Source organism: Drosophila mauritiana, chromosome 3L (assembly GCF_004382145.1).
Source record: "Drosophila mauritiana strain mau12 chromosome 3L, ASM438214v1, whole genome shotgun sequence".
In the NCBI taxonomy this organism is placed as follows: Eukaryota; Metazoa; Arthropoda; class Insecta; order Diptera; family Drosophilidae; genus Drosophila; species Drosophila mauritiana.
Genome location: NC_046669.1, coordinates 16,413,599 through 16,440,167, shown reverse-complemented (window position 1 = coordinate 16,440,167; position 26,569 = coordinate 16,413,599). Strand labels below are relative to the sequence as shown.

At 44.2% G+C, this 26,569-nt stretch overlaps 10 protein-coding genes across 12 annotated transcripts in view; 2 read left to right on the top strand and 8 right to left on the bottom strand.

The window, feature by feature from the left end:
* The window catches only part of LOC117140418 (four and a half LIM domains protein 2), a 61,253-nt gene extending 58,128 nt beyond the window's left edge, over positions 1-3,125 (bottom strand). The window contains exons 1-2 of the mRNA XM_033303297.1: positions 3,019-3,125; positions 1,424-1,711 (exon numbers count right to left, since the gene is read on the bottom strand). Of these exons, the coding sequence (XP_033159188.1) occupies positions 1,424-1,504 (81 nt within the window). The 5' untranslated portion in view covers positions 1,505-1,711; positions 3,019-3,125. The remainder of the gene's footprint in view (positions 1-1,423; positions 1,712-3,018) is intronic.
* A 300-nt stretch (positions 3,126-3,425) lies between these two features.
* LOC117140992 (coiled-coil domain-containing protein 22 homolog) lies at positions 3,426-5,250 on the bottom strand. Its single transcript, XM_033304242.1, has one exon. The coding sequence runs from the start codon at positions 5,168-5,170 to the stop codon at positions 3,506-3,508; it is 1,665 nt and encodes a 554-aa protein (XP_033160133.1). The 5' UTR covers positions 5,171-5,250; the 3' UTR covers positions 3,426-3,505.
* A 608-nt stretch (positions 5,251-5,858) lies between these two features.
* Positions 5,859-16,232, top strand: LOC117140993 (opsin Rh4). Its single transcript, XM_033304243.1, has 2 exons — positions 5,859-6,543; positions 15,525-16,232. Exons 1-2 carry the CDS (start codon positions 5,955-5,957, stop codon positions 16,070-16,072), a joined length of 1,137 nt encoding a protein of 378 aa, XP_033160134.1. The 5' UTR covers positions 5,859-5,954; the 3' UTR covers positions 16,073-16,232.
* On the bottom strand, positions 6,590-8,104 carry LOC117140996 (probable palmitoyltransferase ZDHHC24). The gene is made up of 3 exons (XM_033304247.1): positions 7,704-8,104; positions 7,172-7,269; positions 6,590-7,113 (listed from the first exon to the last, which is right to left on the bottom strand). The coding sequence occupies exons 1-3, from the start codon at positions 8,046-8,048 to the stop codon at positions 6,690-6,692; spliced, it is 867 nt and encodes a 288-aa protein (XP_033160138.1). The 5' UTR covers positions 8,049-8,104; the 3' UTR covers positions 6,590-6,689.
* LOC117140994 (probable E3 ubiquitin-protein ligase sinah) lies at positions 8,226-9,646 on the bottom strand. Its single transcript, XM_033304244.1, has one exon. It carries the CDS (start codon positions 9,483-9,485, stop codon positions 8,427-8,429), a length of 1,059 nt encoding a protein of 352 aa, XP_033160135.1. The 5' UTR covers positions 9,486-9,646; the 3' UTR covers positions 8,226-8,426.
* On the bottom strand, positions 9,969-15,028 carry LOC117140995 (E3 ubiquitin-protein ligase sina). Its single transcript, XM_033304246.1, has 2 exons — positions 14,239-15,028; positions 9,969-12,501 (listed from the first exon to the last, which is right to left on the bottom strand). Exon 2 carries the CDS (start codon positions 12,380-12,382, stop codon positions 11,438-11,440), a length of 945 nt encoding a protein of 314 aa, XP_033160137.1. The 5' UTR covers positions 12,383-12,501; positions 14,239-15,028; the 3' UTR covers positions 9,969-11,437.
* Positions 16,233-16,427: 195 nt separating the features above from the next.
* On the bottom strand, positions 16,428-23,282 carry LOC117140990. The gene is made up of 6 exons (XM_033304241.1): positions 23,274-23,282; positions 22,894-23,215; positions 19,465-21,609; positions 19,208-19,407; positions 19,012-19,149; positions 16,428-18,950 (listed from the first exon to the last, which is right to left on the bottom strand). Exons 1-6 carry the CDS (start codon positions 23,280-23,282, stop codon positions 16,566-16,568), a joined length of 5,199 nt encoding a protein of 1,732 aa, XP_033160132.1. The 3' UTR covers positions 16,428-16,565.
* On the bottom strand, positions 21,806-22,589 carry LOC117140997. Its single transcript, XM_033304248.1, has one exon. The coding sequence runs from the start codon at positions 22,490-22,492 to the stop codon at positions 21,806-21,808; it is 687 nt and encodes a 228-aa protein (XP_033160139.1). The 5' UTR covers positions 22,493-22,589.
* Positions 23,283-23,678: 396 nt separating the features above from the next.
* On the top strand, positions 23,679-24,143 carry LOC117140981 (transmembrane protein 258). 3 transcript variants are annotated; one of them, XM_033304230.1, is made up of 2 exons: positions 23,679-23,768; positions 23,848-24,143. In XM_033304230.1, exon 2 carries the CDS (start codon positions 23,849-23,851, stop codon positions 24,083-24,085), a length of 237 nt encoding a protein of 78 aa, XP_033160121.1. In that variant the 5' UTR covers positions 23,679-23,768; position 23,848; the 3' UTR covers positions 24,086-24,143. The 3 variants fall into 3 exon arrangements, with proteins under 3 accessions (XP_033160121.1, XP_033160120.1, XP_033160122.1); XM_033304229.1 differs by having other exon boundaries at positions 23,681-23,790; XM_033304231.1 differs by having other exon boundaries at positions 23,701-23,768; positions 23,823-24,143.
* LOC117140980 (tumor susceptibility gene 101 protein) lies at positions 24,124-26,238 on the bottom strand. Its single transcript, XM_033304228.1, has 7 exons — positions 26,059-26,238; positions 25,859-25,943; positions 25,703-25,768; positions 25,357-25,632; positions 25,004-25,224; positions 24,596-24,942; positions 24,124-24,504 (listed from the first exon to the last, which is right to left on the bottom strand). Exons 1-7 carry the CDS (start codon positions 26,101-26,103, stop codon positions 24,318-24,320), a joined length of 1,227 nt encoding a protein of 408 aa, XP_033160119.1. The 5' UTR covers positions 26,104-26,238; the 3' UTR covers positions 24,124-24,317.
* Between the last annotated feature and the right edge of the window lie 331 nt (positions 26,239-26,569).

Genomic DNA, 26,569 nt, shown 5'->3' with positions numbered 1-26,569 from the left:
TCAAAGCATTCGAAAGATTCAAAACATTCCCGTCTGGCGACAGCTTTTGTGCGTTCCAGATACAAGCCATAAATAATGCGATTTGCATATGAATTTGTAACTGTTCAACATCTATTAGTTTATGAATACATCACGTTCTCTGCCGATCGACTAAAAATCCAGTTTAAAGCATTCCATTTTCGCCTTTAATGAGGCATCCCCACCCACTTCAACATTGACCTCTACTTAAAGTCTGAGCGGTGAATTTTGAATTTGAACTTGTTGTTGCAGCAAGTGTTTTTATTTCGCGTTTTTTTTTTTCCTTTTGCATTTCAAGTACTTGGAGTGACGTCAGCCGCAATAAGTACGAATCGGAGAATTTACAAAGGCAAAATGTTAAGTTATCCAAAGCAACTAGAAAGTCCTAAAGTCATCTTGTTAAATTAATAATAACTTTTGACAAATATTTGATTTGCTTTGCTCATAAGATGTTTTAAACTATAACTTAAAGATACAATTATCGCCAAGATTCGAATATTTAAAAAATGTATCTTACAAAACAAACAAGTTTTATGCGTATTTAAAACATTTAAGCCTTTTAGGAAACAAACTTATTATTCGCAACGCATTTTAAAACAAACGTGTAAAGGCCAATGCACAAGTTATAAGTTATGTTTTTTAAGCTATGCATTTGTGTAAATAAGCTGCATAAATATTTAATTTACAATTTAATTATCTTAAACATTAGCTATGATTGGCTGATGATAAGGTTTATGAAGATATATTAAATTAAAAGATCGTTTTCGAAAACCAAACGTTTGCCTTCCAAATTCAATCTTGCACCTACTAACAAACATAAACACACATGATATCTGTGCACCGGCTGAGAACAGCGATTATGGCTTGCCAACGATATCTTATCAATGAAATTTCAGCACGTTACGTAGGCCAGGGCCAATTTTCGATTCGATTAGTCAGAGCCAAGAATAAGAACAGACGCGGAAAAGTAAAGCGGACCGATCGGTTGCGGCACGGAAACAAATGGCGGCAAAGGTGATGGAGTAACGGAAATCATAATATAGAACTCAGGTGGAACGATTACGAGAAGGCTAAGAAGTCCCGGCGAAGACAGCGATGACAGCGATATTTATTTGGCCGAGCATCGTTGATGGGCACATGTGTGTGGTTGGTAGTACAATCGGATCGAGTACGTATATATATTTTATTGATCAAGGCACAGGCAAACAAACAAGGCAAGACTTTAAGGCAAAAAGGCCAGTTTGTTTATGTGTTTTCCCGCCTGAACGGCGACGTAACACATTTGTGGGGTCGATTAATGGAAACACAGGAAGTTTGGGCCAAAATCGATCGGCCCTGCTCTTTGGCCATATCTTTCCTATATCTATAACTATACCTTCTATATTTACTATATATATCCACTCACCTTCTCGGCGAACTCCTCGCGCGGACGACGCGAAATCGTCGGTGTGGCACTCATGAGTTCCTTGGTCGGCGATGGTGTCATTATGGCAATTATATCTTCTGCCTCCGTCGGTTGGTTATCGCTTATGAATTGCACTTGCGGCTTGGGGTTCTGGGTTCTAGGTTCTAGGTTCTAGTTGGAAAAGCTCACTGGGAACACCTATTCGTATTGCTTTCGTTTGGTTGCACTCTATTCCCTCGGTATTTCTTCGGTTTTTTTTTTTTAACTATTTATGCGGTAGCTTGCGTGCTGCGAAGTAAATTTAATTTATAACAACTTTTTATCAGTCGGCGAATTTGCTGGCATTTCTGCTTTGGTCTATAAGCAAATTATTACGTAGCCGTTGAAAAATGTCGCCGGCGTTAAACTGTTTTTGCCACCACGATTCGCGTTTGTTTTGGCCTTTTTTTTAATTGCCGCTGGAAACGATGGTATTTAGGCAGTGGTCAGCGATTGGGGTCAATTATTGAATTTATAAAATAATAACAGTTTACTTAAAATAATAATTTACTTTAATTTAATTCCATTCCTTTACTATATTTTCTTTAAAATAATTAATTTTCTGAATAAGCGAGCTATCATAATTTTGTTAGGCGGATATCAGACTGAACACATTTGTTCAACAAATCAACTTTGCAAACGTTTGCCATATTTACTGCCAACCGGATGACTGGAAAGTGATTTACTTTAATTAAAATTTATCACATATTTATGATAAGTAAAGTCGTTAGATTTAAAGTGGAAATTGAGCCTGCGGGGGTGTATTTAAACTGGTATTTACTGTACTCGCAATCTGATTTCAATAACAGTTAAGGTAAAAAATGTAAAAAATAAACAAAACTCTAATGAGTCTGGAAGTTTGGATCGTATGCAAAGAATGTTGTCATTGGACTATTTTTAGAAATAGACGTCACTAACAAAATCAAAAAAAGGTGAACCGGAACGCTTCCAAAAGAATGTGGTTGTTGTTGTTGTTGTTGCTGGCGAACGTTGATTGACCCCGAATATGAGAATATGAGGAAGAAGAAGAAGCAGAAGCAAAGCCGGCCGGCCAATTAATTGATTTATTCTATTCGATTTTCCACTATCTTTTACTGCTTATTTTTTATTTAATTTGCCCCTTTCTCTCCAATTCGACCTTCAGCGTTCTGCAATTCTAATTGGAATTCAATTTCAATAAGAAGAAGAACGAAGAAGCAACAGTTTGTTGCAGGAGCCGCACGCACACACACGCACGCACCAACGAAGGCGCACGCACACATGCACACATTTAAGCGCGGCTCACACGCACACCGGTTAAACTTGTTATCGGCCGCATGCAAGAACCCAAAAACTACAGCAACAACAACACAAAACTCTAGGCCAAAAACAAGTTCTGGAATATCAGCAGCAGCAGCAGCAGGAACAACAACAACAACACCGCACTCGAGTGTTTTATTTTGAAACACGGCTTTTTCTCACTGTTAGTTTATAGCATTTTTGTGGTAGGTAATTTAGCCAGGAGTAAAAAGCAATGCACACACTAAACACTAACACACACAAAGACAGTCACTCACTCGTTGCCGCGCAAACCAAAAACAAACGAAAGTAAATCAACGTAAAAACGAAACGAACGCGATCCGCCGACGCGCTTTTGGCTTCAGCTTTGGCTTTCAAAACACTGCGAAAAATACGAATGTTGCGGCTGTTGGCCAGTGTGAACGTAGCTGGCTAATGCAGAAATAGCAAAAATACCAGACACAACTGAAAAATACCAAAGCGAAACAGATTTCGAAGGACGACTATGTCAATACCCCTTAAAAGTAAAAGCTTATAGATATTCTTTGTTCTGAATACCTTGTTTTATAAAATAAAAACATACGTTACATATGTTTATTTTAATTGAAAAATAGAATAGATTTCTAATAAATTTGATATATTTATCTGTGAAAAAGCATTGAAACCAACTAAAGAAAAACGCTTATTTTGGCTAATATCTGAACGCTTGGCGTGCATCAATTCGTTTATTGTGACTGGTACTAGTAAACAAGTGATTCCGCGTAGCTAACTCCTTGCGTTCGTCTGCTCCACGGCACGTATTTGCTCCTGGAGCTCCTGGATGTGCTCCTCGAACTTCTGGATATCGCCGGTGATCTGCTGCAGACTGGTCAGCACGTTCTTCAGTTTCTCGCCATCGATTTGTACCTCCAGTTCGCGGATCTGCTTGGTCACGTTACCCGTGAGTGAGACGCACTCGACCAGCTCATTGCAATTGGCATGTAGTTGGGCCAGGAGCTTGTAGGCCCGCTTCGCGTGGAGATCATGCTTGGCGCTCTGGAAGAGCAGGTCGTCCGTGTAGTTGAACTGGCGCTGCAGCTGGGCACCCACGACATTGAGCTGCTTTTGGAGTTGCCGCGTGTCATCCAGAACTTTGTAGATATCCGCTCGTTGCTTGCGTATGTTTCCAATGAATTCGTGTATCCTGCGGGTGTACTCCTTGCGAGGTGCCAGGGACTGACTGGCGCTACGCAGGGTGGCATTAAGTTCGTTGTGCTGTTGGGTCTTGGCCAGAAGCTCCTGCTCCAGCTGCTCGATGCTGTTGCGAATGCTCTGGACCTCCTGAGCCTCCTTGGCGGTCTTAAGTTTCTCCAGGCTTTCCAGAAGCGGTTTCCTGTAATCCTGCCACTGCTGGGTAAGCGTGAGCCTTTTGCTTTGCGTGGATTTTAGCAGGGCCTCCAGTTTGGCCAGGTTCTCCTCGGAATCGGCGAGAACCAAGGAGGTGCGTTCGTGCAGTTTGAGCGTCGGCTGAATGCGACTGATCTCCTCGCTCGCTTTTGTTTCCCGCTGTTTCAGAGCTGCAATGGCAACAGCGTGTGCTTTGCGTTCCGCTAGCAGGGTTTCGCATTGGACTCGCAACTCCTGGACTTGGTCGCTCAGTTCTTGGATGGGTGAAGCCTCCTCCTCCGCCGCACTGGCGGGCGGTTGTACGGTTGGAATTAGGGGCGTCGCTGGATCCTCACTGCTCACGAAGATAAGTGTTGAATCCGGCAGTATCTGGCCCCACCTGTCCAGCTCATTCTTGTGCAGCACCGAGGCAACGAGATCCGTCGAGGTGGAGGAGGTTTGCTGGAAGAGATTGGGTGCCTGTTGATCGAGATACTGCTGTTGCTCCTTGGAACGCTCTTCGGGATTGGCGGATGGAATGTTGAGATTGATGTTTGGTCGAAATTCAATGCCCAGGCTACTGCAACCGAGCAATTTGCGATTTCCCACGGACCGGGCAAACTGTGGCACCCATGGTGTCTTCAGTTGTTGGGCGAGCTCCTTTCGAATCTTTCGCTCCAGGAGTTGCCTGTGGCTCAGGGTTTGCGACTTGCTGGCACCGTCCTCTGTGCCTTGACGCTCCAGCGGAAGTTGCTCGATGAGAAACATCAGCAGTCGCCGCAGTTCCACGGCATTGGGATACAAAAAGGTCTGATAACCAATATCGCCCCTGTAACCGCTATCCTTGCATCCCTGCGCCAAGGAGCTGGCCACTCCGAAGCGCTGGGCCATCGCTCCGCCGGGCAGAGACCGTGGAAGCTGCAAGTCTGGACGAATCTCCGCCAGACAGCCGGAGACTGCTCGCACCACTTGTTCCGGGGTGAAGTCGGACAGCTCATCCATCGGCTCAATGGCCGCGTCCACCTGGTGCAGCTGGTGCATGATTATCTTGTCCACTTCGTCCATGATTCGCTTTATTTACGATTTATTTTCGCATTTTAATGGGAGTGTTTTTTTTTTTTGTGACCCACTTGTGACAGTCACCGCGATTCGTGAACAAGTTGGTACGGCAACGTTAGCGGGTTTCTGGAACCGATGTGGCAGCACCATTAAATTCAAAAAATTGTAACTAATTCGTTTGTTCTAAAAATGTTATTTCAACTGCATTAGCAATTATTTAATTCGGTTAACGCACCTGCCACAAAACAAATAATTATATTCAAATAGGATTGGTATTCAGTTAATATTTACTTTAAAACATTTTTGCAGCTTTCTAAGGTTTCTTGTGCAATGTTGACATATATCTATTTATATTAACGTAAAAATAATAACATAATTATTTCTTGGACAATGACCAATAAAAAGCAATCCTTCTTTGAGATTAATACAAATTTCGTCATGTTCGAAGATATTCTTGTGTCACCCCTTTTATTTTTAACATTTACATTTACTGTACCCTGAAATTTTAACCTTGACACGATGTCTTAACGTCATTATTTTATAACCAACCCTTTGCCCGTGATTGAGCGAAAAACTTGCTGATAAATTTTTACAGCAGACAGGGCAGAAAATCGTCTTTGCGGGCACGCAACCACAAAGTCTAATTGAATTTGGTAGGCAGCACAAAATGCGATATAAACGAGGCATCGCGGTGATTGGAAACAGTTCAGCCCTGTGGCGCACACAGAGCGAAACGGGTAGCGGTTAAGGCGTATCGGTTACGAATCGGTTCGGTATCGGGTTGACCGATATGGAGCCGCTGTGCAACGCCAGTGAACCGCCACTTCGCCCGGAGGCACGGAGCTCTGGCAACGGGGACTTACAGTTCCTCGGATGGAATGTGCCGCCGGATCAGATCCAATACATTCCGGAGCACTGGCTGACCCAGCTGGAACCGCCCGCCTCCATGCACTACATGCTGGGCGTCTTCTACATATTTCTCTTCTGCGCCTCGACAGTGGGTAATGGCATGGTCATCTGGATCTTCAGCACATCCAAGTCGCTGAGGACACCATCCAATATGTTCGTGCTGAACCTGGCCGTCTTCGATCTAATCATGTGTCTCAAGGCGCCGATCTTCATCTACAATAGCTTCCATCGAGGATTCGCCCTGGGCAATACCTGGTGCCAGATATTCGCCTCCATTGGCTCCTATTCGGGCATTGGAGCTGGGATGACGAACGCGGCCATAGGATACGATCGATACAATGTGATCACCAAGCCCATGAACCGCAACATGACCTTCACCAAGGCGGTGATAATGAATATAATCATCTGGTTGTACTGCACACCATGGGTTGTCCTGCCGCTAACCCAGTTCTGGGATCGATTCGTGCCAGGTGAGATTGTGTGTATCCTTAAGTTGAAAACCAGGGATTTCTTAGAAGTTTTATTTATAAATATCTGAAATATTCATTTTTTTCTGGAAATCATTTTGTAAAGTTCCTAAACACACAGTTAATTTTTAGGATAATGGTGGGTGCTATCAAATAGTAGTGGGTGCCTGCTTGGTTTGCCACTGAGTTCCATCGTGAGGCAGAGGACTCCTAATGCTGGGCGAGATAAATGTCCAGAGGCCTCGTTTTCCCATGGAGGCCATGAAGTTGCCTAGCAGTCCTTGATTGTATCTATGATCCTTCGGCGTATAGAATGTGGTATTCAGATACAGGACTGGTATCTGATATCCCAACATTATGAGTGAAAGAATCCAAGCATAGATGTTGATAACGAAACTTATGTTCAGTGCTATTAACTCCCAGCTCATTGGTTTGAGAAATAGGAAAATGCATGAAAAGTGTAATACAACATATTGCCTCCGAATTTGTTCATCAATTATAAGCAGATTTACATGCGTTGCCAATGACAAAAGTGATCCAATATGCATGTAAACTGTGAACCAGAAAAAGTACCTTTGGAAAGATATGTGGGTAGATTTACAATAATATCGCTGTCACCAGTGACTATTACCTGTAATTATTGTGGCCAACGCAAGTCGCAGTGAAGATGCAGTGATGATCCCGCCTCAGAATGCAGCATTCACACACTTTGCAGTGCCAGGATCTGGGCTGTTTTCAAATGTTTCAAATGTTTTACAACCATAAGGATATTTTATAACCGTGTAATAGAGTGATCGCTATAGTCGAGTTCCTTGACTATCAGATACCCTTTACGCAGCTGGTGGCAGTGCCAAGAAGAAAATTAGGTATTTTTTTAAACATTGGTTATATAGTAATCAAGATCTTGATGTTCACACGGACAAACGAACGGACGGACATACGGATATGTCTAGATCGACTCGGCCACTGAACCCGATCGAGAATATACTACTTTATAGGGCCATCTTTCAATTGTTACATACTTTTTAAGGAGCAGAGTGTATTGTACAAATGTACATATGTATAATTAGGTATAATGTTTCGTATCCGTCCCTCCGACATCCACTTTTTACAAATGCTTTGTCGTGGATACACAGATACATTATATGTGGCGAATACTTTACCGGCACTAACATCTGGCAGTGGTCACAGAAGTGCCACAGGTGCTCCTCCTCTGGGCACGGAATCTGCCGATCCTTGGGCAAGGAAGTCACCGCAGAGGATTTGCGATGGCAGGCTAGCATATTTCCCAACAGATTGTAGACAATGAATAGTGCCATAAGCCAGGCGATCTTTAAGAACAGTCCATCGGGGTCGTATATCTTGGGCAACATATAGAACATTTCCACCGATAAAAAAAGTACCGTTCCCACTAGAATCAATCCTACTGCGCTGGGATGTACGATCTTTGCGAACCGCTTCGGATTGGCGTTGACTATGTACTTGCATCCTATCATCATGAAGCACATGGTTATATAAAAGATATAAGCTATAGACGTAGAAGAATTATGAGTTTTATGTTTAGTTCTAGGGATTCTTTTGAAATAAGTAAATGACAAGTATCTAAGTGAAATAAGGATTGTAAATAAAATTCACCGGATATGAAACCCTATCCAAATTATATATGAAACTCTTAATTATAGTTTTCAATCCTTTATTCTTTGCCAAATGTAATTCCTAAAACCATCAACACAACTCTTTTGAATCACGGAGATCATGAGTGGTTCCTGGGAATTCATATGGCTAGCACATGTATCAATTCAATATGCACTTATCTAAACACGCTAACAGCTACCAATCAGCGACGTCCAATTTGTAGGGGGGCAGAGATACGGATACGCTAGTGGTTAGTTGGTATGCTCGTGCACCTTCCTAATGACCACGTTCAAGGCGAGATTACCATCCTCGGAGAACAGTTCGACGGTGTGCTTGTTGAGCACCAGGAAGTCGGCGTTGGTGAACAAGGAAAAGTTCTCACGGATTGATCTCGGCTTGGATTGCCAGCGGAGAGTGCGATTATAGGCATCCAAGGAGATATTATACACAAACTCGGCGGCATCCTTCATGGAGCCGATCATACGGCAGGCGGTGAAGTACTGCTGACAGCCCTCACCCAAATTGACCTTCTCCAGCGAGAGGAGGAAGTGCCGCCCATGGCAGGACTGCACCATTGTCCAGTCGAGGGCACCCTCCAGATTCACATTGGTGGCCAAGAAGATGATGTCGTTGCCCTCCATGGTGATTACGTTCTCGTGCGAGTTCATCAAGTGCTGGTATACGTCCCTCAACGGTCCCTGCCAGGAGCACTTGTCATCCGGATACGGGCAGAAGTACGGACGGCAGTCGCAGTCCTCCTCGTGCTCGATCTTCTCTGCGTAAGAAAGCCGCGCTCTGCAGCCGAAATGCGAATGCTTGCAGGGAAAGACCAGCTTGGAAGCCACCTTCTCCATTGCCAGGCTGCGGATGTTGGTCATGAACACCCGGCAGACGGGGCAAATGGTCAGCTTCGAGCGGCAGGTGGAGCAGATGAGGTGGCCACGCGGGCACTGCATAATTGGCGGCATTATGTAGCCAAAGCACACCGGGCACTCCAGCAATGCCATTAGAAAGTCGTCTTTTGCACCACTGCGTGTTGTGTCCAATGGCCCATTGGCCACAATTCCCGACTGCACAGCCACCGAGTCCTTCCGCCTAGACGGCACCAGTTCTCCGGCAGCGGTTGCGTCCGGGGATTGCCGCTTGACCACCACAACGTGCGTGGTCTCCTCCGGCGGCACGACCAACGCTGGTGCTGATTGACGACGAGTCAACATTTCTCCGGATGCCGTGGGAGTTTCAATTGTCCTTTGCGGACTAACCCGCTCAGGCCACGAATTCAACTGGAGGCGTGAGTTACGAACAGACATCTGTGCTTCAGCCAAAAATAAATACGCGAGCTATTAATCCCAATACCTAACAACCAAACGATTCTGAAGAATAAGTGCCGATCCAAATTTTTTTTACTTTTATCTGAACACTGAAATTTTGGTTAAAGGATTCGAAAATATAATCTGTATACCACAATACAACGAAGCTAAAAGTACACTGAACTACTTTTACTTCGGAGCCTACTTACTTGAAATAAATTTAAAATCAGCTTAAAGATTTATTTTGAATATTAGATTAAGTATCTCTAAGATAACCTCAACCAAACGACTTAATCTTTAACTTGCTTCGGCGTTGTAACATTCAAAACCTTTGCCATCAATTGCTGCAACTTTCCAAATCGCATTAGAAGTAACGCAAGTATCTCGAAGATAAGCCAAACTAAACAAACAGATAGTAACTGATTTAAATCGACAAGTTTACAAAGTGGCCCCTAGATTAATTTCAATAATTAACGAGCATTGTTTACTTTTACTAATCATGTTTATTTCAGTTTTGTAGTTTTGTGTCTGTGTGAGTGATCTCATATGGTAGTGGCGCGGTAAATCGGCGCATTAAAAGCTAATTACGGTGCAGATGCTTAAAATCATTAATTTTTCTTCCGTTTTCGATTGGGAAACGTTGGCCGAATGGAAATCAAAACCAAAACATGAGCCAAACCGGGGAGATCGTCTAAACTAGATAGAAATTTAAACATTAACATTGCTTTTTAAGTTTGGGGGGGTTGGGGGGGAAAATGGGAAGGGGCAACTGTCTTTTTAGCATTGCGAAAAAAATTTTCTTTTTTTTTAGTGTGTTTTTGTTATTTTGTGTGGTTTGGCATGAACAAAATTGCGGGTCGCAGTTTCGTTTAGGCTGCAACTTTCAAACAACTCTCGAGTTATTACAGATTATCGCTATCAAATATTACTTTTCTTTGTGGTTTCGCTTTTGCCGCTATCGTTATTGTTATTAGGTTTGTTAATTTCGTTAAACTGTTCGTTTTACTTATTACCATTTACAAGTATTGTATAAAATAATTTACATTAACTAAACTAGACTTTGCAGTACATGTTCGAGTGATGAGTGACCTCGCCTTTCTTGCCGTTCTCTTCGTTTTGGTGAGTGGGTCTGTGTTCCTAGCGTTCACTGTAGTGGGTGGTGGGCACGTGGGCACGCGCAGGCAGCTCTGCTCCAGGTGTGTGGCCCTTACGAACTAAATTAAACTAAAGCAGAACCCCATGAACTAACAAAACGGGTAACACTGAAACTTTGAAATATATAGTATTCTGTGTGCGGTAACTAAAAAATCATGTCCTAGAACTAGAGTACCAATCGAACCGATTAGACATACAAACATACAGGTCAGCCACGATTTTCGCATTCGACAGGAAACTGTGTTAACTAAATCCGCGAAATCTCGCCAAAAGTATTGGAAATTTTTCAGCAAATGAGTCGATTTACACACACTCATGAGCAAATAGAAAATCAAAATACGAACTTTAAACGCGGTTTTACAGGTTTAACGAACGTGTGCAATAAACACTGAACATCACTTAGCAATAGCTTTCATACGCTTTCCATTTCGATTTGGAAAATTGTGAGTGTCTTAGCCAGTTTTATATTCAGACAATTTGTCATTGGTGTGCGAGCACAAAACAATCATTTTACCTAATTTAAAAATCAAAGAAAACTGCGATATCGTGTCGAATGTGATAATCGAAACAGCCTGATATTTCCATAGATATATATACATATGCATGTAAGTGGCTCTTAGAATAGAGAATCATTTTTATAAAACAACTCTGCAAAACTCTTTCTTCTTAATCTCCAGACTCACAATCTGTCCACGAGTTAGACGCCTGATGCGAACAGAGGGCTATAAACTATATATGTATTTGTATCGGAATAGTAAACACAAGAAATGAAAGAACTCGACGAATTGACAGTGCGTTTAGACCAGAGATATGGTCACGTTGATGCCCAGGTTGCCATTGTCGGCGAACAGTTGCGCAATCGACGTGTCGAACACCAGGCAGTCCGAGTTGTGAATTGCGGAAGCGACGCCCTCGTGGATCGAACGCGGCATTGCCTCCCAGGTGAGCCGGCGTCGGTTTCCGTTCAACTCCAGCCGGTAGACAAAGTTCTCCGCTTCCTTGCGCGACCCTATTAGCTGAACGATTGCAAAGAACTGCTGGTGTCCGTCGTACTTCTCCTGCTTCTCCAGCACGAGCATAAAATGGTGGCCGAAGCAGGACTGCATCATTACCCAGTCGACGGCGCCGGGCAGGTTGATGTCTGTGGCCAGGAACACGATGTCCTCGCCCTGCAGCGTTGTAATGCTCTTGTGCGACATCATCAGATGCTGCATGACTAGGTCCAGCGGGCCCTGCCACTTGCAGCTGGCGCCCGGGCACGGACACAGGTAGGGCCGGCACTCGCACGTCTCCTCGTGTTCTGTCTTTTCCGTGTAAACCAGCGAGGCGGTGCATCCGTAGCCGGAGTGCTTGCACGGGAACTTGACGTTCGAGGCAACCTTCTCCATCGCCAGGTTGCGGATATTCGCCAGCGGACCGCGGCAGGTGGGGCAGCAGGTGAGCTTGGAGCGACAGGACACGCACACCAGGTGCCCGCTGGAGCACTGCAGGATCGGCGGTAGCACATAGTCAAAGCACACGGGGCATTCAAACAGCGAGGTCAAGTCGGCGGACATGCCCGCATCACCGCCACCGGCGGACGACAGCGAGGAGCTGGACGACGAGGATGTGTTGGCCGAGGACGTGTTGCCGGCACTGGAGGATCCGGTCGATGTGCTCGTGTTGGGGGCCACTCCCGTGGCACCTGCTCCTGCTGCTGCTGCTGTCGGTTCGCGGCGCTTCGGGTTGATTTTATTGGACATTGGAAGGGTTCTCGCAACGGCACGAATGTGTCTACAATTCTTCTGGGTCCCTGCAATTCTCGCCAGGTTCAGGTTCTTCGTCCTCCCGGTGGCTTCGACAACGGCTTTCTTGTGCTTGTCTGAAATGAGATACAATCACAAGTCGGTGAGTAATGCGACCAATTTAGTCATAGCAAAAATTTGTTTCTTTTTTTTTAATTTTTGTTCGGTCAGTGATAAGAACTCCAAAAAACAATAACCTACAATACAATACACATATCCTAACAAATATAGTTTGTTACGTTTAAGCTAAGTTAATCCAAAAAGAACATATTGCAACCAACAAATAAAAACATAGAATAACACACTGAATAAATGATGGTATAAAATTGAACGTAGGCTATGAGCTTTCTATCGATTTTGCTGCTTAAGTTCGGAACATACTATTGATTTCAATGTTCTTTCCTACTATTTTGCCCAGTGGGACATGAGTAATATTCAAGCTTATTTTTCGATGAAGTAATAAACTTTCCATTAAAATGAAATGAATGCAAACTGTGTAAGCAAATTCTACTCGATTGCTATAAAGAATGTCGCCCAGCAAAACTACTATCAAAGTGCCTTGAGCCTTATTAATTTAAAACTTATTTCACGTAATCACTACTACTAGGTAGTTCGATTTTCGTGCCGTCCAATAGAAAAGCCACAGCGATTTATCATTCCTGACCTTAACCTTGCCGTGGATTCCCAATTGTTGTCATTACCGAAAAAAGAAAACACACGCATTTGCGTGTATGGGAATTGCATTTAAGCAATTACTAAAAGCGGAACGTATCGAACCAGAGTTGGTCTGCGAAAAGCAAAGACACAGCTCGAGGTCGCCGTCACGTCTCCGGTCGAAATGAAGGCCCGATTCCGATTCCAACTCCGAGCCCAAGCCCAAAAGCCTCTTGGCGGCACGTGTGGAACGGCGCAAATATGTTGGCTCTTATCAGGCGGAGCTGACGGAGCCGACGCTGATGGACGGCCATTAGGGACGTCGACCCATGGCGGGATTGTGGGATGGTGGGTGTCGTGCTGGTTGTAATGGGTGTGGTTCGGTTCCACGGGTTTGTCCACTTTGGACAGAATGGGCACATATGAGTGTGAACAATATGCTGTGGGTGCTATGGTGCGCTTATAAGATAAATATCAATATAAATATAAAGTTTTCGTAATTGTTTAGCTTTGATGTACAAACATAACTTGTTCTCTTTCCTAACGGGAAATTGTGTGTCAAAGGAGTTCAGCAATATTTTTTTTAGATTCGAAAACAAACTCAAACCTCAATAATAAATAATATGTTTCCTTATTAACCCAAAACACGCATAAACGTACAAATGCTTAATACTTTATTCTATATATTGGAAAAGTTATTTTAACATTTGCCATTACGAAATTCGTAACTTCGCCCGCATAAACGTAGAATCGTAAGCGCAGGGCACGCAATGAAGAGTGCGTAACGTAACAAATGCAACGGGGAAGTGTAAGGGGAGGGTGGTGGTAGGGGTGGCAGGAGCGGGGAGGGAAACTCACACACTTACAATACAGACACAGATCGCACACACATAATTAACAGTTCGTTTACGTTGCGTACCGTTGGAAATGTTCATACGGGGTAAAAATGGTAATTGCCACAAAAGTCATAGCCATGAATATAATTAACTTGGCTTCTGCTTTCATGAGTTGCAAAATGGTAAAATAGAAAACGTAAGTTGCGGTGCAAAGCGAAATGCGACTATCTTTCTTTAATTTAAGCCGCCATTAAGTGAGACTAGGCTGCTGTTTAAACAGCAATAACAACTGCGAAATACATAATCGTTGATATGTAAACTTACATGACAGGCTGCCTCCAAGAAATTGTGCCGAGGTATTGGTGCCCCGCTGCGTTGGTGTGTGTCTATGTGTATATTTTATTTTTCTTGTTATTTTTTTGTTTCCTTTTTTATCAGTCAGTCAGCCTTTACGGCCATGCACACACACACACGCATACAGCCAGCATGTGTGTGTATATATCCTAGGTGCAAGTTCCGTTTTTTACCTTGCAATTTGTTGTTTTTTTAACCGCATATATATATAACCAATGCAGGTGGTTTTGCTACTGCACACGCACACTGGGAAAATGGAAAAACTGTTTTGATTGCTTTTCGCCTTTTCGTTCACCTTGCAACGAACCGAAACTCGAAATTCAGGCGTGAGCTAATTTCATTTGGCTTTTTATCTAATTTTCTTTAACGCGACCCGCACACATACACATTTATTCATATTTAGCTTTACTAGTTATTTTCGCCTTTTCTGCCTCTGTGTTGATGCTGATGTTGTGTTGTTGTTGTTGCTGCACAAAAATAAACCATTTGCATTTACACACAGGCAGCGAAATGGTTTTTTTTTTCGTGTGCCTCACTTTTTCTATATTGCGTTCTTTGATCGCCGCACTCGGCGTTTATTGCACTTGCCCTTGCGCGGTGTGGAATTCAGTCTTTTTCGGCATTCTCCATGTACATTGGTCGTGATGTCTGCCTTGGCTGATTAATTAATTAATTTACTTTACTTTACTAAGTTTCTTCTAATGTCCGCGTCGGTTGCAGAGATGGAACCCCAATTGTCGTCTATTCGATTCATGATAGTCGATTACAGGCAATCGGCAACATCGCAGTGCCTCCTGGTATCTATCAATTGCTGTTATCGATTGCTTTACAGCCTTGCCACGTTTGTTATTAATAAATTAATAGAAGGAAAACATCAGTTTTGAAATAATACAAATCGATCAAGGCGCATAATTTTTAAAGGATAAAAGTTGTAGTCTGTTACTCTGTTATGCCATGCATACATTTTTAAAATCATTAATAAATACAATTTTACCCTCTTATAGTATTTCCAATCAAATGACATAAGCAATACAAAATATTAAATAAAAATATCGATAGGCGATTTTTTTGTTTGTCTTTGTTTCTCATGTGTGGCGGGAATCTTAAATGCTTACAAACTTAGTTTGGACCAAGAAATTCGAAGAAACAAATTTTATTTGGAAGAAATTTATGGAAGAGTAAAATTGTGTTTAACAGATATGCAGTAATTAAATATCCTAATACCAAAAATTTCATCATTCTTCATGCATTTCCAGAGGGCTACCTCACGTCCTGCTCCTTCGACTATCTTTCGGACAACTTCGACACCCGGTTGTTTGTGGGCACCATCTTCTTCTTCAGCTTCGTGTGCCCCACGCTGATGATCCTTTACTACTACTCCCAGATCGTGGGCCATGTCTTCAGCCACGAAAAGGCGCTAAGGGAGCAGGCCAAGAAGATGAACGTGGAGTCGCTGCGCTCCAATGTGGATAAGAGCAAGGAGACGGCCGAGATACGGATAGCCAAGGCTGCTATTACCATCTGCTTCCTGTTCTTCGTGTCCTGGACGCCCTACGGCGTAATGTCGCTGATCGGGGCATTCGGGGATAAGAGTCTGCTTACACCAGGAGCCACGATGATCCCGGCCTGCACCTGTAAACTGGTGGCGTGCATAGACCCATTCGTCTATGCCATAAGTCACCCCAGATACCGCTTGGAGCTGCAGAAGCGCTGTCCCTGGCTGGGGGTCAACGAAAAGTCTGGGGAGATCTCTTCTGCGCAGTCCACTACCACCCAGGAGCAGCAGCAGACCACAGCGGCATAGAAACAAGGACAACTCTACCCTAACACAACTGACCATGTAACATGAAAGCCAAGGAAAATGTATAAAATACCGACAACGAAACTATAAAACATTAATTTTATAATTTGTAGTGTAACATTCTTGAGTTCGAAATAAATAAATAGTAACTTATTGCAAACGAAGTAGAAAATTAGTCCAGTTTTTCATTTGGAATTCGGTTCTTAGATGTCGTTATTTTGTCACTATTTCTACACTTACCTGTGGAAATGTTGAAATCAGTTAAAAATTTAAATAAAAAATATAACTCTAATCCTAAACACATTTACACAGTCGTTTTGAGACTCTTCATTCAACTAATAAAATCATAAATTCGAGCTTTTTTCAAAATAGTCAGTTATGTATTTATTCGGTTTTTGGGTAATATCTTTCAGATACCCATTGTGAAATCTGTTGGCATTTGTTAAACAAAATGAAGGTGACCCACCAGGAAATAAGTCCCATGACCCGCTAATCCTCAGTTGCACATTAGTGAATGCAGTCGAATGACCGCACGGTAATCGTTGTGCGACAGCAGACCACGCTGCGATCGCTGAAGCACTCGTTTCAGCCGCTCTACGGTCTCCGTGTTGGAGGTCATCCTGAAAAGATCATCGAGGTACTTTATCGATTCGCGTGACCAGAACATGGACGGTTTGTTGGCGTCCATGTTGATGCTGCCAGGTTGATTGTGATCCATTTCATTCAACAGACGGTCACACTCCGGATTAATAGTCTGCCACAGCTGAAGATCGGATCGCGATCGTTGCTGATGATTATTGTAGGGCATCTGGTCGATCTGTGGACGTCGTAGATTCTGCTGATATTGGTTGTTGTATTGCTGCTGCTGCTGCTGCTGTTGTTGCATACGTTGCTGTTGCACACGTTGCTGCTGGTGTTGCTGTTGTAGACGTTGCTGCTGGTGCTTCTGCTGCTGCTGCAAGCGTTGCTGCTGGTTTTCATGTTGCTGCTGCAGACGTTGCTGTTGCTGCTGCCGTTGTTGATTTTGTGTTTGCTGCTGCTGTTGATTTTGTGTTTGCTGTTGCTGTTGCTGCTCCAGGGCTTGACGTTGCTTCTTCTTTGACATTTTAGGAGGTGGTGGTGGGGCCATGTCCTGCCAAACTGGTGGAAGAGGTGTTGGCGATGGTGGCCGCTTACTAGGCGATTGCGGCTGACTCTGCTGTTTCTTTTGTTGCAGTCCCAGCAGCACAGGATCTATGTGCAACGAGGGCAAGCGATTCTTTTGATCCAAACGTCCATAGCTGTTGAGCAGAGAGTCGTAATTCGGGTGCGGATATGATGTGAAGATCATTCGCCAATGGTCCTCGATCTCATTGCGCAACTGTGTTGTGGCGTTCTCATCCGGCGAGAAGTCATCGATGAGGCGACGCAATAAGACCAGCAATTGATCGAGATGTGTTTTGCCATTCAGGAGTCCCGCCTGGCCTACGAGGATCATGTTAAGCTGGCGGCGCTTTTTTTCTGCCATCTTAAAACCGTTTTTGGTGTTCATCCCCTCTAGCTCCTTGATGCGCATATAGTGGCTCTTGGCGTTTCCTAGATTGGTGTTCAGACTGTTGATTCCATCCCGCAGAAAGCGGATAAGCACATCAATACGTTTGGGGGGTTTCTGACTTTGGAACTCGATGCTCTTGCGCTTGACTTCCTGACTGCGTCGAAGCAATTTCACTTGAAACTCTTCCTGGTGCTTTTTAAGGCCATATATCACCAGGACATAACCGTAGTCCTTAAAGTCCATGCGTACGCTAACATGACACTGTTTGGCGGTTTCCGCCAGAAAAGTTCGGCCCTCGTGACTGAACAGGTACTCGGATTGTTCGCGCGCCATGATGATTTTGCCCTCGCTTGGAACATCTGGCAGTTCTTCACTGGAGTCCGGATCGGGCGTTCCGTCAGTGCTTCTGGAGTTAACACACATGGAAATGCCTTGGACGTTAGAGGATAGTTCAAAATCGTCTTTACTTAGAGAAATGGCATCGGGTAGAGAGCCCATGGGACGGACGATCGGAAGTGGGCTGTTGGGTTGACCATCAGTTGTTGTCGAGCTGGGCAGTTCAAAGTGCTCGGAGAAACTGTAATTCGAATCCGAGTCCAACTCATGGGCCGCCAATGGTGTTCTACTTAGGCCAGGTTCCTTTGGTGGATTGTCGAAATTGGTGGTAATCTCTTCACGCTGCACAGAGGACGATGGTACTTCTTGATCGGCATCCTTCATGGGTAGCTCTTCATCGGGTTGGCTTTGAGTAGGTTGTCCAAGCAGATCGTCTTGAAGTTGGTCCACTTCCGGTGCGATATCTTGCACATTTTCAGATTTTTCCTCTTCACGATTCAGCTTTCCAATTGGCTTCTCCGCGGTTCGGTTCGCAGCGATTGTCTCGACAACTGGCTTTTGTTTTGTGAGCGGTTTCTTAGCCGTTCCAGTGGATACCTCCCCTCGAGCTGCCTTCACCTGAGCATTGGGCTCATATTCATGGGTATACATCTTTACTGGAATCTCCGCTAATGCAGTAGTTGACTTTCTTTTCACTGACTGGACTTTTGCCAAATTTGCATTGACAAGGAACCTCGAATAATAGCAATTTTTCGGCATACTCGGACTGTTCCACTTAAAGTGGAAGGGAGTTTCAATCGCAAAAAAGGATTTTGAATCTCCAAGAAAACCTATCGGGCCACCGCGATTCTTGTAGATCTTTTGGTGTGACATAATCTGGCTTGTATAGTTCGTGTTACGAAAGTCACCAATCCGCTGTCGGCAGTTCTCGAAAGAATGGCGACCGGCGCAGTAGCTGCACTGTACGTTCCTATACTGTACTCGGCTATCCAGCTCAGTGTTTGACCGAGTCTGTTGGCAAAGAAAAATGAGGATTACATTGATTTCTGCACTGCAGATTAATATATATTACCGTAGAGTGGTAGCGACGCCACTTATCCGGACAGTGATCCATGCCGTGTCCTCTCATTTTGCACAGCTGGCAGACCATGCGGCTGTGAAAGGAGCACTTGTTGCACTGCTGCACGTAAATTTCCTGCTTTGATCCGCACTAGAAAATGGAAAGGACTTGTTTAGTATGTTCCAGTTGTAATAGTTGAACTACCTACCCCAAAACAAATGGCATTGGGACAGCGGGGCTCGGTATGACCCACGGTTCCACAAATGAAACAAAGAAGTGGCTTGCGGGGACGCGGGCACTTTGATCGAACGTGTCCCATCTCAAAGCAGTTGGTGCACTTGGCATGGGAGCGGGGTCGTGCTACCGGATATCTATCCGCGGTGTTGATCCTCCACTCGTGGCGATTACCTGTAATTACAGTAGGTTAATAGCTGAATTCGCTTATTACTAATAAGTTAACAGCACCTGACATCATTCTTTGGACCTTGTGAACAGAGAAGTTTTCCCCATTCCAACTGTCATTGTAGAAGCTGCGCATCTCTTCGTTCCAGCCAATGAGGTCTCCGCTTTTTGGCAGACTTTCGTCAGTTAGCTCTTGCAAATTGTGATCCTCTTGTATGGGCTGCTCTTCGTTTACCACGTCTGTATCGTTCTTATCTGGATTCGTCTCCTCAATCTCGTTGGAAGCATCCATATCCTCGTCGGATCGCACGGTGGTGTCTACATCTTTGTCTCGCGAGTCTTCTTCATCGGATATATATCCACTCGCATTCACTTGTTCCTCGTCTTCCTCCCCTTTGTTGGCTTTGGCTTCAAGACGCTCGAAGACTGCAGCTAATCGATCAGTAATAGCATCGCGAAACTCTGCCTCTGCTTCGGAATCTGCATTGGATCCGATAGAAATGGTATCCATAGCATCGTCATCGTCACCGCCTTTTTGTACATGCTCCTTTCCTTGTCCTTGCTGTTGATTAAGAAGTCGCTCGGCTATATCTCTGGCACTTGGCAACTCATACTCAGACGCAGATTCTGAGCTAGCATGCTGGTCTTCAGAAACTTTCGGTTTATGGATACGTGTAGCCGTCTTCTTCGAATTGTCATCAGAGTTATGTCTGGTACTGATTCTACGGATCTTGCGCTTACAACGCTCCACTGCCATACCACGAGCTATGCCAGGAACTCCAGTAGAATGGACGCCATCATCGCTATCTGAATCATCCAACCCATCATCGTTGTTTGGGTCAGATTGGCTGTGATTGTTTGTTGAACAGGAGCGTTTGCGCAGACGCTTCGTCTTTTGGACACTAGGCTCCACTACCTCCTCGACGGAAGAGCTCGATGATGAGTCTACGTTGCGTATGATCGTTGGCGTGGTCTTGTTTTTGGCCTTTGAGTAAATGCCACTTTCCGTGAGGTCAGACTCACTTTCGTAGACGTCTAAAGCTCTGAATTGCTGATCGTCGACGCGATAGTTTTTCTTGATTTCTTCCAGTCGCGAAGGGGGAACAAATTCATATTCCGACGAGGTATCAGCCGCATGATCGTGTTCTTGATCCGCAGATGCATTATCCACAACTTCCTTATCTTTTGGTTCTTCGCCAATAGCTTCTCTTATAGCCGTCTCAGTTAGCACCAGCAGATCTTCATCATTTGCGTCCTCACGTTCTGTCAACAAGCGAGTGGTATCCTTCTGAACTATGAAGTCATCACTGGAGATGACGGAACAGCTCGGTGAATGCATGGATGGTGTGGTACTGCTAGCAACAACACTCGTTCCCTCTGGTTCAGTTATACAAGACAATCCCATTTTCACGTCTGTGGCGTCCATAGCATTCTCTTCGTGAAAAAATTGAGATGAAGTGCAGGTCTGCTCGCCGTCGCTCGTGTCCAAGTCGATGATAGGAGCTGGCGGAATTGGTACAAGAACCACATCATCGTCATCGGAAGATTCGCTGGTTTCTGCCAGGTTGACAAACTCCACAGGCGTAGATTGCTGCTTTCGCTGTTTTTTATTTAACCGAGCCTGCTTGGATTTCTGTTTCTTATCTGCCAGACGCTGAATCTGCTCCAACTTGCGGTTGGCTTTGCCAAACGGTCCAGGACCTGGTTGCTGCTGCTGTTTGTTATGTTGCAGCGACTGCTGTTGCTTTTTCTGCTGCTGTTTGTTTTGCTGCTGCTGTTGCTTGTTTTGTTGTGGCTTATTCTGCTTCTTGGGCGGGCAGTTCGGTGGGATGGCGACTAGAAGTCTCTGGTCAAAACGCTCCGCCTCGTAGGCTTCGTGGTTCACTTTGGTGGGTGCGGTTGGCTGCGGTTTTGGTTTTTGTACTACTGGCGTCGACTTCTTTTGCTGATTTTGTTGCTGCTTTGGCTTTTGACTCTGCTGCTGTTTCTGTTGTGAATTTGTTTGCTCCTGAGGCTTTGCCTGCTGATTTTGCAGTTGTTTTCCATGAATATTTTGCTGTTGTTTGGCCTGTGGGTTTTGCTGCTGTTTCGGTGGCTGGCTAGCTGTTTTCGGTTGATTTTGCGTTCCTTTCTTGGGCGACAGCAATAGACTCTTGTCTTTCGGCAAATCGTCATCCATCGGTTGTGATGAGGAACATTCTTCAGCAGCTAAGAGACAAGAACCATAAATTAAAATGTGTTCCTTATATTTAACTGTATAGGCGATATGAATAAATATAAATAGTAAATTCACAGAAATTCTTAAGAATAAACCAAATCTTTTGATACAACCTAACCTTCCCATCTTATCAGCCAAAGACCTAAGACCAATTTAAAAGTCAGTTTCTAAACTATAGCACCAATTTTAATACCAGATTGGGTTAAGCATATGACTGAGACGGGAATTGGACATGTCTTCCCCCTCGACGTCGTTCAGCCTGTAGCCTTGGAGTGTCAGATCCGACAACTGCGATTCGCTAATGTGGAAGAGGACAAACGCCTCTGCCAGCAGATCGGATCGATTGGGCCACAGTAGGATTCGCACCGCTGTGCGAAACTCGTCGATTGCCTCCTTGATCAGCTGCTGCGCCTCGGACAGATTGGCGAGTGGCGTCATCATCCTTTCGCCCAACTCAGACTGCTTAGCCTGCACTTTGAGAGCCTCCTCTAGTTGCCTGACCAGCCGCATGAACACGAATCTGCGGTAACGATCTTCAAAATACTGTCGCGGCATATCAAACCGACTCATTTTCCGCTGAACCAAGGCGGAGAAGATAAAGCCATCCACACAGGAGCCCAGCACACTAACGCTGGCCATCAATACGACTGCAGATAGCATGTACTCCACTAGCCGTTGGTCCAGTTCGTCGCACCAAAAAAACAGATCCCGGCCATGCTGCACCAGTTGGTAATGGAGCAGGCAAACAATGCAGACAAGGTCGAGAGTGGCCAGGGCCAAGGTGCAATGGTTGAAATGGCCCATCCGCCTTTCGAGCACCTGCAGACCGCACCTGCCCAGGCCCAGAAAGCGACTAAGGAAGCAGGTCATCATTGGAAGGTTATGGAGAATTTTGAAAGCACGCCAACGAAATAGTTTTGGAAAGGATGTAAGCAGCCTAATGCCCAAAAGCTGGGCTGATCCGTACTGTTGGAATTAGGAAATGGGGTTCTTAAAAACTATGAAATGGTGCGGTACTAAAAGACTACAAATGAACTAGCTAAAAATACCTATGATTATTAATAAGGTTTAATTTTTTTTAGTTTTGAGTTTTAAACAGTTATACAAATCAACCGATTGAATATGATTTTATATATATTTCCTAACACTGATTTAAATTAACTGATAACATTTATGATATTCACCTTTTTTGGATAAATTTTTGGGAATATTTCTGTGCCAGCTTACGGCTTTTGTTGCTTCATATATACCATTTGCCACTGGTTGCCACTCACCTGGCATTGTTTTGTTTGTGGTGGCCTGCTGTTCCACCGCCTGCACCACCTGCCCCTGCCCCACAGCTGCCGCTCCATCAATCCAGTAGCGTGGTTTCTGCTTGTTGTTGTTGATCACTCGCGTTCCGCTGACGAAACGCTGTCCGGGAATGGGATGCTTCTGCTGGGGAGGCGGTGGCATGCTCCTGGCATCCTGGTCGCTGGTTGATTCCTTCGCAGGCTGATCCATGGCAGTGTGCTCGTCGAATCCATCGCTGTAGTGGATCGCGGCATATAGAATTGATTCTAGCTCGTTCAGCCGTTCGCTGTCCATCTCCTCAAGCTTCGGATTAGAATACATTAGATCGGTTGGAATAGCGGCTATTTGGGCCAACACTCACATCACTCATATTGCGCGTCTTTGTTTTCCTTTGCCTTTGATTTATTTTTCCTGCGCATTGATAAAAAGTAATATAATGAAAGAGAGCACGTTGATGGCAGTGTTGGGGAAAACTGGAGAGAGCATGTCAATCGAGTCAGCGATGGCACTCTGGCTATCGAAACATGTTGCTATCGAATAGCAAACTAGATGGTAGATAATAAAAAAAATCTGACAACAATACTTTTACTAGCTGGCACATTTCTAAAAAAAAAAAATAAATAATTTACATCAAGAAATCCAAATTCGAACTTGGTTTAAGTTTTAATAACATTTTTCTACTCCGTGTTTTTTATTTCTCAAAATGTTTTTATATTAAAATTTACAAGCAACCACGATACTTTTTGTTGCGATACTTCAAAACTGGCAGTCGATTGCGGGTGTCTCCGATAACGATAACAAGAGGAGCAACCCTAGCTGCCGGGCCACGTACAATTTGCGTCAAAAATAACAAGAAGTAATTAAAGATAAAATTCAATGTAAGAGTGCCTCAAATGTGTTGAACTAATAGCTTAACCGGATCGTCTTATTTCTAGTATGGACGTAATGCAGCGCTACGTTTCTCCCGTGAACCCGGCCGTATTCCCCCACCTCGCCACTGTGCTCTTGGTCATCGGAACCTTCTTCACCGCCTGGTTCTTCATCTTCGTGGTGTCTCGAAAGAGCTCCAAGGAAAGCACCTTAATAAAGGAACTGTTGATTAGCCTGTGCGCCTCTATTTTCCTGGGATTCGGCATCGTTTTCCTGCTTTTAACCGTCGGTATTTACGTATGAGATAAGACACCATTCCGCATAGAAATAAACTGAAGATCTGATCGTGGGCGTTAACATACATGAGGCCTTTGTTTTATTTAGGATTATTGTAATTGTAATTTCAATTTTTAAGATTCAAATTGCGCTTAAAACATTATCGAATATTTTTTATGGTAACATATAAATCGTCTGCACGTGCTCGCACTACCCCGTCGAATAAGAAATAACGGCAACTGTTGAAATCAAGTCTCTTCTAGCCGGCTAGACCGGCCTTTTGTCTGCACTTCTGCATGGTGGCCCGTAGGATGAACTGTTTGCGGGATAGCTGTCGCACATGCTTGAGAAAGGTCTCCAGATCGATGACACCTCCGCGGAGACCCTCGCCCAGGTAATAGATGGCATCCTCGGTGGCCGCTTCGTCGGCATAGGCATTGAGTAACCTGCGGGTGGATTAAGCATTAATTATTTAGCATGAAATTCTGTAACAGCCGATGGCTAATCTTGGAATGCATCCGTATATATTCAACTTACTGTCGGTATAGTGGCGCTGTGGTGGTCACTGCTTCGTCGGGGTTAATGGCCTCGGCGCTCTCCAGAGCTTCAAGGTTTTTTTCCAGCTCCTGCTCCTTGTCCTTTAATATACTAATGTTCTTTTGCATATCGATATGTTCGCGCTCAAGGCGCGATATAATGGCATCGATCTTGGCACTGCCCTCGAGCAACTCCTGCTTGGTGCGATTGAGAGTTTCGATCTCGGCCTGATACTGATTAACCTTCTCCTGAACTCGGCGGCGCAGCTTGTCGTCGATAGCGCTTATGATTGATGCTTTGATGTGCTCCTCGGTAATAGTTCCCGTGGAACTGGGATTTGAGGGATTCTGAAAAGGATAAACTTCAGATTTTAAGAAGTCGACTTTTAGATTATAATCTACAACTTACATATCCCGCTGCTGGTGGGTACCCACCGGCTGTTGGTTGTGGGAAATTCATGTATGGCGGATAGCCGGATCCACCAGCTGGACCAGCGGGTGTCGGGGGATACGGTCCGACGTTGGATCCGGTGGGATACGGTGGAAAGTTGCTGCCACCAGCTCCGCCAGCTGTGGGATAAGGCAGAAACGAGTTGCTGCCACCAGGTGCACCAGGCTGAGGCATATAAGCTGGAGAAATGTATCATGTAACTTTGTATATTAAACAATGTAAAGTTCACAGAAAGTTTCAAACAAATCGTAAAGTAATCAAGAAATTCTGGGATGTTAGTGAAATTGAGAGCTTTGAAACTTCTCACTTACAGTTCGTTGGATATGGGGCTGCAATTTGTTCCTTGGGCTTTGAGTACACTGGCGGATGATCTCCGAAGGTGACGATCATCACCTGGATGAGGGAGAGAAGGTCGGAGGAGTGCGGCTGCCAGTCGTGCAGGTAGGGCAGATAGACCTTGCCATTATGATCCACATACATCGATACCTTTATCTGCATGGTGGGAGTGGGTTTGACAAAACACATGGGTGCATTCTGGGGATGAGTGTCCATCAACCAAATACAAATAGGAATGTAGTAAGTGTTATCTGGTAGAAAGGGAAATATACATGTCTTTATCTCACGCTATCAAGGGGCTTTTATAATATAATTAATTACTTTTGTAGACCACGGGAATAGTGCCCTGTATGGTGAACAATTTCTTGGAAGTGCCATCGTTGAACACTAAAAGCAGAGAATAATGTATAAATAATAGATGCACTTACATAAATAATACCTTTGCCAGGTGGGATGCTTTTATCAGCTGTTGCTTACCGAAACTCTGCAGGTCGTAGCTCAAGCTGCGGTACGACGTGACCACGTCCACAACGTCCTTCTTGGTGGCAGCCACGTACTTATACTGAAATTAAATCCATTGTATCGTTAATTGCGTTGCGTGCAGAAGAAAGGAAAAATTCAGATGAACAAAATTTCGAAGAATGGGCGTATTATGATGACTCATAGACGGGTCTTACCTGCGAAAGGTACTTTGTTATTTGTGTCTCCTCAACCGCGGGCATTGTGCTTGGCAAACCAGATCGGCTTCAATTGAAATCCTTTTGAAATTTTGATAGAATTTTAACTTTTTTCTTTGTGCTCGAAGGGTATTAGTTGAATGAAAACAACAAATTTGTCGTACAGTGTGCCCAACGCTTTTCTGCCTGGTATTTCAAACAACGTCTTTGATAAACGCCTTTCTACTTGGCAGAAAACGGGTCACATTGGTCGGCACAATATTGTGGAAAATTAGCTTTTACCAGTTTTTCCAAATAGTTTCACCTATTACATATAACAAACTTCATAAGTTTTTTTATTCACGCTGTTTCTCATTCAAGCTCTCGATTCAAACTACTCCATCTCGATTTGTTTTAGTCTTCAAAACAAATCGAGATGGAGTGGTTTTACAATTAATTCTATCGATGTTATTGTTGCCTATTTATATTTCATATTTATACACCGTTTACACTTAGTATTTTATATTTATAT